The 16,193-nt window shown below is 40.2% G+C and overlaps 1 protein-coding gene across 2 annotated transcripts in view; it reads right to left on the bottom strand.

The window, feature by feature from the left end:
- Positions 1-2,286: 2,286 nt before the first annotated feature.
- The window catches only part of LOC109934644 (lipopolysaccharide-responsive and beige-like anchor protein), a 722,782-nt gene continuing 708,875 nt past the window's right edge, over positions 2,287-16,193 (bottom strand). Inside the window, exon 31 of one of the 2 annotated variants that reach the window (XM_048614313.1) lies at positions 2,287-2,395. In XM_048614313.1, coding sequence (XP_048470270.1) covers positions 2,393-2,395 — 3 coding nt within the window. In that variant the 3' untranslated portion in view covers positions 2,287-2,392. The remainder of the gene's footprint in view (positions 2,396-16,193) is intronic. The other variant, XM_048614252.1, reaches the window with a different exon arrangement.

The raw sequence follows: 16,193 nt of genomic DNA, 5'->3' as shown, positions 1-16,193 counted from the left end.
CTCCCTGCATCGCACTCATCCATGCCTCTCACACTAAAGTTTTAGGAGAGGGAGGTTGTCAGGAGGACATTTGGCAAAGTCATGAGCAGAGTGAAGGGGATCAGCAGGGGCTGGGAGAGGGAAGTTGCAAGTGGGAGAATTGGGGAGAGACGTGGTGAGCAAGAGGGTCACGTAACAGCAAGCAGGAGGCCTGGGTAAGGAATTCATGGTTTGGAGACAGCAAAGTAGTGGTTAATTTTATAAAAATGTGGAGCATGTGAAATAACTATGCCAAAACGAAAATGGAAACACCACTATTTGGAAATGTTCCTTCACTCTCGGACCATACTAAAAAGAAAATGCTCAATGAGAACTTGTTTTAAATGGAGGATACCAGTACATTTTAAAACCTAAGAGCAATTAAATAAATGCCATCACTATTTTACATTCTTCAAAATCTGTTGAATATCTAAATAAACATCGCACTTTCAAAATTATCTTTGCAGATTGACTTCATGTTCTCCTTTGAACAATTTATAATCAACACCAACCCTGTGAACTTCCCTTTCAGTGTGGCATGATACTCTGGATTGTAACATTATCCACAAATGCCAGCCGTGCTCTTTCATGATCAACCAATAAGAAATACATTTCCTTCACCTGCTCTTCCTTTTCCTATTCGGTAGTGATTGTAACAAGGTTAGCCAGCTGGACCTCATTGAATATGAGTTCCCTGATTGGGGCTGTCAACCTGATCCAATCAGGGGACCCTGGCTGACAGATATAAACAAGAGTGTCAGAGGTTCTGTTCCCTCTGGGAGATGTCGTTGAGGGAGCCAGACCAGTTTCAAGTACAATGCGCATGTAAATAAAGGGTGACTCGGTGACAGGATACTGGCCTCTGTGGAGTTATTTAACATCCTTAAAACCTAAACTGATGCTCTGATTTAAATCATTCTAAATATTGGGAAAAGTTCAGCTTCTATGAATGAAAATTAATTCAAGAATCAGTGATAATATAATAAGTTTAAACCATCCTGCTGATAATTTCAGTCTCTGCTAATAGTAAAGCATACAAGAATTCTTCACTATTGCCATCTGAGAAATTAGCCCTTTAAGAAATGAATGCTCATTAGAACTTTAAAACATTCTTATATCTTTAATTACTCTATATCAAATGAAACTTCTGCAAATTTTCAATTATTCTGATTAAAAAAACCAAAAAAGTCTATTGAGGGAAAATGTTAATGTAGTGGAGAACTTATAATGAATTGCAGGATACTGAAACAATAAACCTTGTTTCAGTCTTTCTTTCTTCCTTCCACCTTGAAAAATTCCTGTTATGAGTGCCTATGCAATAACAGTCAAGATTTATGATTGCAAAAAATGCAAAATTAAATTATTAAAAAAACTATTAAAATATTGAACATTGTTCTGACAAATTTCTTTAAAATAGTTTTGAAAATATTGTTGTAGAAACTTATTACATATTAAATACTTTTTCTTTCTACTTATACAGTTACAGAAATAGTGAACTAACTTAATTATTTATACTTTGTTCAAAAACAAGTGCATTTGCATTATCCAAAACTTGCAAACATGCAAAAAATAAAATACTGAACAAAATTCTGGTTTGGTAGGTATGTGATTTGGCAAGGATATAAGTTCAAGAATCATTATTGTCCCTCATTGTGCCAACATACATGGTTCAATTCAAGGCTTTTGTTTATCTCAATTTCGTCACAACATGCGACACCAGCCAAAATATAGGGAGAAATAGAAAATTAACACTGTAGAGTTCCAATTACTCACAGTTTCAAAATAGCATTGGTGCAACAGTAAAGCAATCCTCAGGCAAAATCTTACATGGATCACATGTGAAAACCTTGCAACAATATTGTGCTCCAAAAGTTTCAGTCTCTCACACAATGGATATTTCTAATATAAAATTGTAAATATTATCTGAGACAACTCAGACTGAAAAACTATAAAAATAATCTGTGTTCAAAAGATTTGTAAAGAAACAGATTACAATGTTTAAATCTGTCAGATATTTTTTCATTCATTGACAGACATGGGTTACTTGAATAATTCAGTTAATTGGTTACACTGTACTACGGAAAAGGTGTAACAATGTTATATAGCAAAATAAATGGTAAGGACAATTTTACCAATTTAATGCAGCTGAAAATTTGCTATTTGTAGAAATAGCTATCCTTACCTTTTCTGTCTCAACCTCAACATTGCTGAGCCAAACTCCTAGGCTCTCTTGGGAAATACCAATCTTTGGTTGAAACCTGGCACATTCTCTTGCTGCTTTCCAGTTTTATTTTATTAACTTACTTCTGACACTAGCAAGACTGGTGAAGACTAGATTTTCTAAGCAAAAGAAATTGCACTACTTCCTCTTCTTTTACTATTGGTGCAGAGAGAAAAAAAAAGCAATCAGTACCATTCTTAATGATATTTGAGAGGAAAACCTAAATCTGGGTTCTAAAAATATATTTAACAGTACAAAGTAAATGTGTTCTCTAATGTAGCCAAAATCTAAATAACAGGCAGCTTTTCGATCTAAATGGCAATCATACAAATATCTAAGCAGTACAGAGCATATTATTAAAAAATATTCACATAAATATGTAAAAATAGCTACTAAACAAAACTTAGCTGACTACCTGGAAGCACATGATACAAGGCTACACAAATATTCCTTACAAAAGTGCATTAAACACTCAGATATATCACTAATTTCTGCTTTTTAGGTGATGAGGTATGAATTAATATTTTTACAAAGGAATTAAACCTTTATTTCTGCAGTGCAAGTATAATTACGTGAGAAAATGAATCAATTGTCAGTGGGGCTAATATTCAGAGTCATGTTTAAAATGGCCATGCTGACTGCATGAATATTTGAACTGCAGTGAATGTGATTGGAACCTGCATTTGTATTTAGGATTACTCATAACACGATCAATCAGGTGGGCAGTTGGGGCTAACATTGTTTTGCTACTGATTTCACAATGTGACACTAAAATCGAGAATCATGGTATAAATAGCATTGTACAACATAAAAACATAGTTGCATCTTTAAGCCTGCAATACAAGTGAGTAAGTCAAAAGATTCTACTTTCTAAGGCATTCAGTGAATTGTTTGTGTAGCCTTGTATCTCATGCTTCTAGGTAGTCAGCTAAATTTTGTTTAGTAGCTATTTTTACAGATTTATGTGACTATTTTATAATAATATGCTCTGTACTGCTTAGATATTTGTACAATTGCCATTTAGATAGAGCCAATTCAAAAGATTAGAGTATCTCAATGCACTACAGCATTTATCATAATCCAATTGATTTGTGAACAAGTTCACAGAAAGACGAATATCTGATCCGGAAACTGATTACATATTCGAGACAGACACATGTGTTTTTAAACCTTAATGCAGTTTTTAAATAATTAGTAACTATGAAACTTTCAAAACAATAGATCATTCAAAGTAATTTTTAGACTACTTCTTACATCCAGCTACGTGCGCCTGTGCTCTATTTTATGACACTCAGTGTGCCTTCAACTTTCCAATCTCCGCATGAAATTCCATTTTAAGCTCCACTTTAACACTAACAATAGAATTATTAGAGTGAAAAGTAGAATGTACAGCCTTGTCTTCAGCATCACAGTTTTAATTATCTAGCATGAGTGAGAAACAGCATCAAAATTCAAAACAGAAATGCATAATGTATACCATTTGTGCCAAAACATACCATCTGATGGAAAAAAAAACTTGCAGGTTCAAAACTATGCTTTGCTACAGTGAAGATATATTACGTGCCACCAACTGTACACTGAAGCAATATACCAACTTTCACTTACTGGTATATACCATATTCAAGTTCCTTATGATGATAGAATTACAATGTGCGGCAACAGAATATCACAGTCCAGATAATGTTTATTTTCTGCATAGAAAATAATTATATACTTATCAAAAATAAGAGTTGGATTTGTACAGAGTCATACAATTACATATTCATGCCCTGTCAATGACTTACTCTGAAATAAATTCTGTGAGTTTAATACTTACCATTCCCTAAGGAAGTAAGATGGTGACTAACATATGTGGAACAGAAGACTTAATGGGGAGTACTAAAGCACCCCTTCTGCTTGTAATAAGCTCTATTACAACTAGATTTCAATAAATAAGTAGATTAGGCATCAGTTTTGAACAACACTACCTTCCACACAAGATGCATAAAATGCCTTTTAACCAGGAGCTAGAGGAACAGTCCCCATGACACACTTTCACATTTTGTGTAATGTTTGAATATCACATCCTGGCAAACATTTCTGACTGCTGTGGTCAAAAACATGAAGTCAGTAACTGATCACAAATAATTACCTACTGGTATGAGTAGATGGAATTTCAAGTATTGAAATTTTTTTTAAGCATCGACAGTCAGCAGATTTTGATATGCTGTACACATCCATCATTGAATTTGCAGGGAATCAGTGAGGTTGTATACCTCCAGCAAGATTAAGATCATTTCCACTGTATCTTTATACAGATTCTTGAAGCTAACTTTGATGATGTACCCTACAGCTCATTTATTGTCAGTACAAATTAGGAAAACAGAGCACATCGGAATGTTTGTTACTCAAATGTTAATTCTAGTAAGGATACATACATTCTAGATGACCGGCTCATTGGTCGAGAGATATGATTTGAAGGGCTTGTGTGATGCAGTGGTGGTCCCTACCTCTGAGCAACGAGGCCTGGGTTCAAGTCCCACCTGTTCCAGAGGTCTGTAATAACATCTCTGAACAGGTTGATTAGAATATACGTGTTAAAATGCATGCTTTCCTAATGGGTTGTTTGAGTTCTTAGGGCTCTTGTGACACAGTGGTAGTGTCCCTACCATTGAGTCCAAGGCCCAGTTTCAAATCCCATCTGCTCCAGAGGTAACATATCTGAACAGGTTGATTAAAAACATCTACATATATCCTGGATCCACTTAAACAAATACTTTATTCTAAATGGTCATGTGTAATGCTAAACAAACCAGAATAAATTTTCATTGAGTAAAAACATCTTGGGATGTGTTTCAAAAAGTCTTATACAAAATCATGTTGCTCACATTTGGAAGACATCCTATACCATTTTGGAAATAATTGTATGAGTAAATTCAATTCAAAAATTATGTTTTTCACTGAAAACTTTGCCCAGTCTAAAGGCTTTAAGGGTGGCTTCCTAGATTCTGTGGTCAGTATTCTCAATGCAGTCTCAAATCTGATACCACTGATTCTGATTAATTAGAGATTTGGGAAGATTATAGATTTGCCTCTCTTTATTCAAACATCGTATGAAACAGGAACAAAAACAAAGTTGCTGGAAAAGCTCAGCAGATCTGGCAGCATCTGTGGAGAAGAAAACAGAGTTAACGTTTCGGGTCCGGTGACCCTTCCTCAGAACACCGGACCCGAAACGTTAACTCGGTTTTCTCCTCCACAGATGCTGCCAGACCAGCTGAGCTTTTCCAGCAACTTTGTTTTTGTTCCTGATTTACAGCATCCGCAGTCCTTTTGGTTTTTATCATATGAAACATCATGAGTAATTGACCAGAAATCTTAGTCAGAAACTGTGCTTAAAATAACCGTGGGCCAGAGTGTTGGGAGTGTTACATTCTATCTCTGATGCACACTTCCTTTGAGGGTCAGATCAGTGAATTTACTTACAACTCTTGTATTACATCATTGATTTAGGTGCTTACACTCCAACCATGAATTTTTGCTGATACTAAAAGGTACTTTGTAAGGACTGCTCAGTGTGTATGAAAAAAAAGGCGGAAGTTTCTCATTTTCAATTAAAGCGTTTAGTCAAGTGAGATTCATGGCTCAGTTCACCATGGCTTTGAGCAATGTTTCTCATGTAATCTTCCATTTTTCACTTCATTAATCATGCAATCAGTCTGCTGTGCATCTTTCTCAGGGGATCACACGATTGGAGAGGTGTTGCCACTGTTGCCACCTTCAGCATATGTCGCTGGGGCCATATTTAAAACCCAGGTCCACACCACTTCTGATGATGAAAACCTTGAACCACGCCTCCCAAGGGTAGACAAAAGGAAAGGAAATCTCACTCCTTGTTTCTCAAATAATGACCTGCAGGTATTGATGAATGGAGTAGTAGAGAGGTAGGCAATCCTCTTTCCAGCTGACTGCCACATCAGGCCAAATCAGCCTCAATACAAATTCAACCATGTCAGTGCTGTGTTCCGAGTGAGAAGTATGCTCAGCCGTGTCGGAAGCAAGATAATGAATTTCTTTGTTCTGCAAGGATAAGTACTACAATTTTGCCTCTCCAACATCAAACTCACACCACTTGCTATAACTGTACCATGGCACACATTCCCGGTATTGCATGCATCATATCCTTTCAACAGTTCTCAACCATCTCCTCCTCCAAAACTATCAATCTTTCCTGTCCTTTGCACTTCCTACTCACTGAATGGAGACACTGCACAACCTCTCCTGCTCATGCTTCACTACAAATAAACTGCAAATATACAATGGAGAACCAGTGGATGTGGTGTATCTGGAATTCCAGAAGGCAGTCGAAAAGGTACCACACAAAAGGCTGTTGTATAAGATAAAGGTGCATGGTGTTACGGATAATGTATCAGCATGGATAGAAGACTGGTTAACTAACTGAAAGCAAAGAGTGGGGATAAATGGGTGTTTTTCTGGATGCCGATCAATGGCTAGTAGCGTGCCACAGGGATCAGTATTGGGAAAGCATTTGTTTACTATTTACATAGATGATTTAAGAGTTGGGGGACCAAGTGTAGTGTGTGAATGTTCACAGATGACACTAAAATGAGTGGTAGAGCAAAGTGTGCAGAGGAAACTGAAAGTCTGCAGAGGGATATAGTTAGATTAAGTGAGTGGGTAAGGGTCTGGCAGATGGAGTACAATGTTGGTAAATGTGATAGAAATAACTGCAAAATGGACTATTATTAAATGGTGAAAAATTGCTGCATGCTGCTATGCAGAGGAACCTGGGTGTCCTTGTGCACAAATCACAAAAAGTTGGTTTGCAGGTGCAGCATGTAATTACAGCAAATGGAATATTGTTCTTCATTGCGAAAGGGATGGAGTTTAAAAATAGACAGGCTATGCTGCAGCTGTATAGGAGCTGATGAAGCCACACTTAGAGTACTGTGTACAGTTTTGGTCTCCTTACTTGAGAAAGGATGTACTAGCACTGGGGGGGGTACAGAAGAGGTTCACTCAATGATTCCGGAATTGAGAAGGTTACCTTACAAGAGATTGTGTAGACTGGCACTGTACTCACTGGAATTTAGAAGAATGAAGGGAGATCTTATAGGAATATATAAAATTATGAAGGGAATAGATAAGAAAGAAGCAGGGAGGTTGTTTCTACTGGCAAGTGAAACAAGAACTAGGGGGAATAGCCTCAAAATAAGGGGAAACAGATTTAGGATTGGGTTGAGGAGGAACTTCTTCACCCAAAGAATTGTGAATCTGTGGAATTCCCTATCCAGTGAAACTATTGAGGCTACCTTGTTTAATGTTTTTAAGGCAAAGATAGATAGATTTTTGAACAGTAAAGGAATTAAAAGGTTACAGTGAGCGGGCAAATAAATGGAACTGAGTCAATGAAAAGATTAGCCATGATTTCATTGAATGGCGGAGCAGGCTCAATGGGTCAGACAGCCTACTCCAGCTCTTATTTCTTATGTCCTTTTATTCACTTCCATTATTCCCCATCCCTTCCAGATCAGGTCCTTACTCCCTACCAGGAGAAAATCTGGATTTGGCCGGAGAAGACCATAATCTCTCATTTGGGGATCAGGAGACCTCAATGACCAACCAACCCAAGAAGTTCCATCCTGTTTTGTTGCACTGCTTCACCATTAACACTAATGCTAATCCATTCTTAGTCTGCATAAATTTGATCTCTCTTTTACAACAATTCCCCACCGTTTCTCTTATGCAGGCACTAACAGCACCCAGCAAATAACTGCAAAAAGGCCAGTGCTAGAGACCATAAGATCCATCTCTGAGGAGGAAGCCAATGGTAAAGTTTTCATTTGAACCCTTTGCCTGTTTAGATACACTCACCATTGCGGGGATCACTATCTAGACTTGGGAGTACAATTAAATGACCATCAATGACAGATCTCCCACACTTCTGACACTCGGAGGACTGCCAAAGACCAGACACCTGCTGAATCCAAGGCAAATGGAAACTACTTATTGTTGGCCATTAATGACTTTGTCAAAATGGAGAAACAAGCACAGAAACCTCAGGCAGGTTTGCCAGAGGCACTCGGTAAAGCTGAATCGAAGGACGGAGGACTCCACCAATATTACCAGTACCTTGCTGGGGTCTAGCATTCATGTGTCTGGTTCTCTATGGGTAGGTTGGTGACTGCCATGGGAGCCTCAGGTTCAGCATACTCAGGATCTGCCAAATTTGCATATAGACTTGCACTCCATCACTCTAGTCATAGGTGCTTAGCATCAATGGCAAGGCGAGGGGTAGACAAGAGACCTTGATCCCACATCAGGTGCCCCTTCATCTGAGGGAGACAGGGTTGTGCCAGTTGGTACTCTCAGGAAAGAGAAGCTACAAGGAGGTTCCTCCAGTTGCTACTTCTTAGGACATTCTCTCTCTCCTCCACCCACCACCACCCATCCACCCTACCCCCTCCATGTGCAATCCCAAAGCATGCAATAGCTCCAGCCAAAGAGGGTGAGCCTGTATTTGAGCAGGAGACTCTCAACAGATGAGGGACAACAACCCAAATATTCCAAGCAAACACAACCAACAGCAGAGTACAGTCTGTCCATCCCAACTGCAGAATTAGGATTGCACTTAGACATGGATAAGCTGAGGAAGAAGAAAATTTACCGATGGTATGTAGGTGGCACGGATGAAATATCATTGTAAGGAACGTTTCACTTCTATAAATCTACTTTTCTTGCACTTCAATTGGTCTGTTTGAGTAGAATATTTGTTGTTGGACCTGGTGAAGTCACACCCATGTGAAAGAACAGCAGCCTCTTCAGAAATCCCAAAGATGAAACTTGCAATTGCCAAGGATTGTTCGCCTCTCACAAGAAACTAACTCCTTGACTGTAGATAGCCTCAAATGTCAGGGATCGTTCGTTGAACTGTGATGTTGAGCATCGGAGCCAATGTATTGCACTTTAATATGAATATTTCTGAGACTGAATGCACATACACTGGGCTGAATATATCATTCCACACATCCAACCCATCTTGTGAATGAGAGTATGGCTCTAGTGATGATCCCACAATACAGGGAAAAGTTAATTCTATGTATCAGCCTTTCAAGGGAGCACAGTGTCATTTCAAAGTTGGGAGATGTACAATGGGCAACTCACATGTCCAGTCATTGTCTCTCATTGTGCAACTTCTCTTGGCAGACCACTGCACTAACAGCTGCCTCTTACAGGTTCAATGCTGCCCTACCACATGTGCAAGCATGTCAGGGCAACTTGGCGACCTACATACACTTTGAAACTTTGCAGGGTTACTAACAATGGAAGGGTCAAAAGGAAATTGTTCAGGATTTCTTTCAACCTGCTGGCTATCATGAGAGATTTTACCAAATAATATTTGTACATGATAAATAAAAACAAAAATTGCTGGAGAAACTCAGCAGGTTTGGCAGCATTTGTGGAAAGAAAGCAGAGTTAATGTTTTGAGTCCAGTGACCCTATGACTAACATTAACTCAGCCTTCTCTCCACAGATGCTGCCAGACCTGCTGAGTTTCTCCAGCAATTTCTGTTTTTGTTTCTGATTTCTAGTATCTGTAGTTCTTTGTTTTATTTTATTTAGATATGATATGCTGATAAAAGCCTTATGATCTACCTAAACCCGGCTCCATGAAATATCTCATTCACTGCTGTTGTTCCCCCAGTAGTCAAAGAATACTAGAGTGTAGAAACTTGAAATAGGGATCACCCAAAAATATCAAGTATACAATCACGTGAAAATTGAGGTATTTTTTCAGCAACAGAAAAGTTAAAAACTGCAAATATAACAAAGTCCACACCCTGTGCATTAAGCAGCTGTTTGTAATAGTACCAACAGAATGTGAAAATAACTAAACAAAGTCTAAACCGAGCTCATTCATCCTGGAAGCGGGATTCAATCAGATTTTGTCTGGTCTCTTGGGCTCATCAATGCATTGCTTCATCGTGTTCTCTTGAATGGCCTTTCTGGCTGATGCCCTGATCCTTAGCTTCAGCTTCATCTTCATCCTCAAAAGATTTCTTAACACTCTCCCATTTCAACTGCATTCAGGAAAACTCCCACTTTGTCAGCTCCAGATGAGAAGGGGAAGGGCAAGGGCATGGCACAATGATGTGGAACACCTTTTCTAGATTTCATTGCAAGGCTCTGCCAGAATGGTGCAGGCATCAAAACTTCACCTTAAGGTGGCCTATTGTCTGTTCCACAATGACCCTGGTGGATGTATGGGCAATGTTGTATTTTTGTTTTGTGTCAGTTCTGAGGGTTTCTTAAAGGTCATGAGCCATATTTTGAGGGAGAGAAGGGGCACCCCTTGTCTCCCAGCTGCCATACTTCTATGGCCCAAGGATCCTGGAACTAGGCAGGACCTGTGTGTTCTCCAGTATGTAACAGTCATTACAGTTCACATGATATATGGCACAGATCTCCAAAATTTGTCATTGATGGTCACACATAATTTGTGTACTGACATACTCAACAAGTTTGTGATACAGTACTCTCAAAGCAAAATGGGTACAGTTGATAGGGCCTTCCACCTAGCAGAAACCATGACGATTGAGAATCCCACTGCCCAACCTGCTTGACCGCCCTCATCACAGGGAAGGATATGAACAACTGCACTCTAGAAAAATAGTATTTTACATTCTTGATAATCTTTTAAAGTCAATTATGGGGCAATGTCAAACAGGTATTCATTTGCTTCTTGAACTCTTGTGTAGGAATTCAGGGTATTTATGACCAAGACGACCACCAGGATCGGATCACCACCCAGTCTCTCTCAGCACAAATCCTGCTCCAGCAAATGCTACAGTTGGATTGAAAATCCATAATTGATGCCTGCTCTGTTTTTCAGACAGTCAAAGAAAATGACAGCGAGGCCTGTAGATAAACGTTGCCATCATTCTCCTCAACCTCCTTGGTGGCTATTCAGCTGTTAAGTCTTCCTCTAGGGCTGTGCAGCAACCACTGGATCCTTATGTTCTTGCTAGGCTTGCGAACTAAGTAGTCATTGCTTCCACCTTGCCTTAGTAGTTGCACCATAATGTTTTTAGCCAGAGCAATCTCCATGTGAGATCCATGAGCAGATAAACTGTGCAGAATGTCAGAAAGCTAATACAATTTTACCGAAGGAACTCCTGAGCCCTCAAATCATTACAATCAATCTTTATTCTGCAATGTTATACAATGTTATGACTTCACATAGTGTGGAATGGAGGTTTGTCCCTTTATCTAATGGTATGTCGCACAAAGTTTTCACGACACTGTGGAAGTAGATTTCCACCAGTAGATCACAATGATCACAACCCTACAAACAAAAGGCTCCCATTCGCATCTCAGACTATGTTGTTGCTTATTTAGCTTAGTGCGCAGTTGTGGCAGCTATGAGGCAGTGTCTTCCACTGCTACCTTTGGAGATGTGCGCATGTAATGGAAACCTCAGGTGTTACTTTTAAACTCTCGTTCTGGTTTTATTTGCTTAGCCGAGGAGACAAGAAGGCAATTAATACACACAATGTAATGGTCATGATTGCATGAAACCACAACTCCTGATGTTCATTCTTTAACATTGAATGACCTGTCGAGGAAATACGAATTAAATCCAAATGGGTGGCATCACTCAATCAGTGGAGTCACTACATCAATTGCCCCTACCATTCCCTCAAATTACAAAGATTTTACTCTGGCCCCAAAGAAAAACACAGTGGCTTTCTCTTTCTACAGTGCATGCTGTGCCAGCCATGTGCAGTTATTGAGCAGCTGAATTTCAATTCGACATGGCAAGATTTCAATTTTGTTTCAGCATGAGTGATTTGCAGGCTTCACCTGTGATGCATGATTTTCCCCCATCCTTCATGTTACCTTTTGTAGTGCTGTCCCTGTGGCCCTTATGGCCTTTCAGTTTACCCCATCTACCCCATTTCCATTAAGCCCTTTGATATGGCTATTAATTAATGTAGCCACTTTAGCCCCGGAATCCATATCTTTGGAATTTCTCATGACCTTGTTGGCCCTACACCATCCACATGTAGAGGCCAGGGTTACAGGAACCTCTTTGAACCTTTCCTTATAGAGCTCCCTGTCCCCTTCAACATATTATGAGGTCATTGATTATCCACTATCACAGTCACCATTCACTCACTGACCCACTACAATGAAGCTCCTTTCCAAACTTAAATTGTCCACTTACCACAGGAGTCCATGGGTTGTCCCCTAACCAGCCTCCTGACCATTAAAGAACAAATCCCCTGGACTGACATAGCCCAATCCCCGTACAAATTAGACAGGCCACTCTGGACTGACCACTTCAGAGTCCCCGAACTGCTGTCTCCACAAAACCTCAACAGAACTACATGTAATCCCTGGACTAGTTGCACTTAAACTGTAGAACTGACGGTGACTCAATCCCTAGAATTCAAGGACAAAAATTCCCAGATTCTGGTAGGACCAAGCATCCAACTGACAATGGCCAACCCTCTGGATTGGAAATATGTGAAATTAATTATAACAATAGTTTCAGTGATGAGAAAGTCCAATTTTGAAGCTCGACTGGAGAGGTTGGTTCTTGTTTGAGAGAAGGCAAATAAGAAGAGATCTCAAAGCACTTTTCAAAATCATGAGGCGTTTGGATAGAGTAGATAGAGAGTTTCCACTTGTAAAGGGATCAATAATGAGAGGGCATTGATTTAAAGTGATTAGAAGATTAGTAAATGTGAGGTGAGAAAAATGCTTTCTCTCACAATAACCGGTTGGGTCTGGAACACACTACCTGGTGGAGGCAGGATCAATTGAGGCATTCAAGAAGCCATTGGACATATAATTGGATAGAAACAGTGCACAAGGGTATTGTGAAAAGGCAGGACAATAGCACTATGTCATAATGCTTATTTAGATAGACACAGTGAGCTGAATGAATTTTTCTTGTGCATAGCACTTCTGTTATTCTGTGAGCCTCTTGACGGATTGTGGTGGTAACCTCTGACTGACCACAATCCACTTTGGCACCAGTGACCATAGTTCTATTAATTTTAAAGTAGTTATGGAGAAGAACAAAACTGGTCTACAGGTTCAAATTGGGGCAAGGTGGATTTTGATGGAATTAGACAGGAGCTTGCAGGGGTTGATTGGAGTAGTTTGTTTGCAGGCAAAGGGACCTCTGGCAAGTGGGAGACCATTAAAAGTGTGACAGCTAGAGTTCAAGGTCTATATGTTCCTGTGAGGGTGAAGGGCAAGGTTGGCAGGACTAGGAAACCCGAGATGACAAGAGATATTAAGGCTTTGACCAGAAAAAAGGAGGAGGCATGGTTCAGGAACATGCAGCTGGGATCAAGGGAATCCCTGGAAGCATATAGGGGATACAGGAGTTTACTGAAGGAGGAAATCAGGATGGCGAAATGGGGGCACGAAATAACTTTGGCTGAGAAGATTAGGGTGAATCCAAAGAGATTGTTTAAGTATATCAAAGGCAAAACAATAACTAGAGAGAGAATAGGACCCCTCAAGGATCAAAGTGGACATGTATGTGTGGAACTGCAGGAGATGGGTGCGGTTCTCAATGAATATTTCAAGGGGTGGCCTGGAGAAAGACATGAAAACTTGGGAACTTGGGGAAGTTAGTGACAATATCTTGGGGACAGTCCATATCACAGTAGAGGTGGTGTTGGGAGTATTAGAATGTACGTAGGTGGATAAATCTCCTGGGTCTCATCAGATTTTTCCAAGAACCCTGCAAGAGGCGAGAGATGAAATTGCAGAGGTCCTGGCTGATATATTTGTATCATTGCTAGCCACGGATGAGGTCCCAGAAGACTGGAGGGTAGTGAATGGGTGCTCTTATCCAAGAATGGCTGCAGAGAAAAACCTGGGAATTATCGACCAGTAAGCTTAACATCTATGGTAGATAAGTTACTTGAGAAGATTCTGAGTGATAAGATATGCATGCATTTAGAAATACAGGGTTTGACTGGGAATAGTCAGCATGGCTTCACGCGTGGGAGATCCTGTTCAACAAATTTGTTAGAATTCGTGGATGAAGTGACCACGAAGGTTGACGAGGGGAACGTGGTAGACATAGTCTGTATGGATTTCAGTAAGGCCTTTGATAAGGTCCCACATTGTAGGCTGCTCTGGAAGGTTAGATGACATGGAATCCAGGAGAGTTGGAAAATTGGATATGCAATTAGCTTGATGGTAAAAAGCAGAGAGTAACAGTGGAAGAGATAACAAGTAGAGCTGGATGAACACAGCAGGACAGGCAGCATCAGAGGAGCAGGAAAGCTGACGTTTCGGGTCTGGACTCATTTTCTGAAGAAGAGTCCAGACCCGAAACATCAGCTTTCCTGCTCCTCTGATGCTGCCTGGCCTGCTGTGTTCATTCAGCTCTACACCTTGTTATCTCACATTCTCCAACATCGGCAGTTCCTACCATTTCTGAGCAATAGTGGAAGGATGCTTATCAAACTGGAGGCATGTGACCAGTGGTGTGCCTCAGGGGTCAGTGCTGGACCCATTGCTGTTTGTTATCTGTATTGATGATTTGGATGAGAATCTACAAGGCATGATTTGTAAGTTTGCAGATGACACTAAAATAGACGGTATCGTGGATAGTAAGGAAGGTTATCAGAAATTGCAGCAGGATCTTGATCAGCGGGGTAAGAGGGTCGAGAAATGGCAAATGGAGCTTAATAGTGTTAAGTGTGAAGTGTTGCATCTTGGAAAGTCAAATGAAGGTAGGAGTTTCATGATGAACGGTAGGGCTTAAGGAGTGTAGTGGAACAGACGGAGTTCAGGTGCACAGTTCTCCGAAAGTGGAGTCACAGGTAGACAGGACAGTGAAGAAGGCTTTTGGCACAGTAGCCTTCATCAGTCAGGGCAGTTAATACAGAAGTTGGGAAGTTATGTTGCAGTTGAACAGGACATTGGTGAGCCCACACTTGGAGTATTGTGTTCAGTTTTGGTTACCTTGCTATAGGAAGCATGTTACTAAACTGGAAAGAGTGCAGAAGAAATTTACAAGAACGTTGCCAGGACTCAAGGAACTGAGTTATAGGGAGAGATTGGAAAAGCTAGGACTTTTTTCTTTGGAGCATCAGAGACCAAGGGGGGAATCTTATCGAAGTGTATAAGATCATAAGAGGCATAGGTAGAATGAATGCACTCAGTCTTTTTCCCAGGGTTGGGTAATCGAGGACTATAGGCATCAGTTTAAGGCAAGAGGGAAAAGAATACATGGAACCTGAGGGACAACTTTTTTACACAGAGGATGGTACACATATGGAATGAGCTGCCAGTGGAAGTGGTTGAGGTGGGTACATTAACAACATATCAAAGGCATTTGGACGAATACAAGGGTAGGAAAGGTTGAGAAGGATATGGCCTAAGTGCAGGGAAATGAGGTTAGTGTGAATGGGCATTTTGGGTCAGCATGAACCAGTTTGGGCCGAAAGGCCTGTCTCCATGCTGTAGGATTCTACGACTCTAATCCCATTTCACCTACTAAGGAGTGCTCGACTTGACTTTCACATATGGCAATTTGCTTGAAGCACGAGTGGTGTGTTGAGCATATAAACTACTGGCACATGCTGCAGGTATCACAGTGACATAGCATGGTACCCCACAGTGATATATCCATTCCCTTGCTTATTCAGAGCCACTTACAATAAAAAGCTTGCTGCCTCTTTCCTAAAAGGCAACATAAGTCACAGAGGCAGGTAGCCTATAACTGAGCTGTAAAGAATCAGTGTACTAAGAAAGCAATATGTGCCACATAGAGGCTGGCAGCTTGTAAGCCAGTGCTGAAGACAATAAATATGCACTAAGAAAGCATCGTGAAACAGACAGAGGCTGGAAGCCTCCAAGTAAGTGCAAAGAGAGTGACTGTTGAGAAAGCAAGCAAAAAGCCATAAGATGCATCATT

The sequence above is a fragment of the Rhincodon typus genome, chromosome 1, assembly GCF_021869965.1.
Source record: "Rhincodon typus isolate 14 chromosome 1, sRhiTyp1.1, whole genome shotgun sequence".
Lineage (NCBI taxonomy): Eukaryota > Metazoa > Chordata > Chondrichthyes > Orectolobiformes > Rhincodontidae > Rhincodon > Rhincodon typus.
The sequence above is the reverse complement of the archived record's forward strand: the minus strand, read 5'-3'. Positions and strand labels throughout refer to the sequence as shown.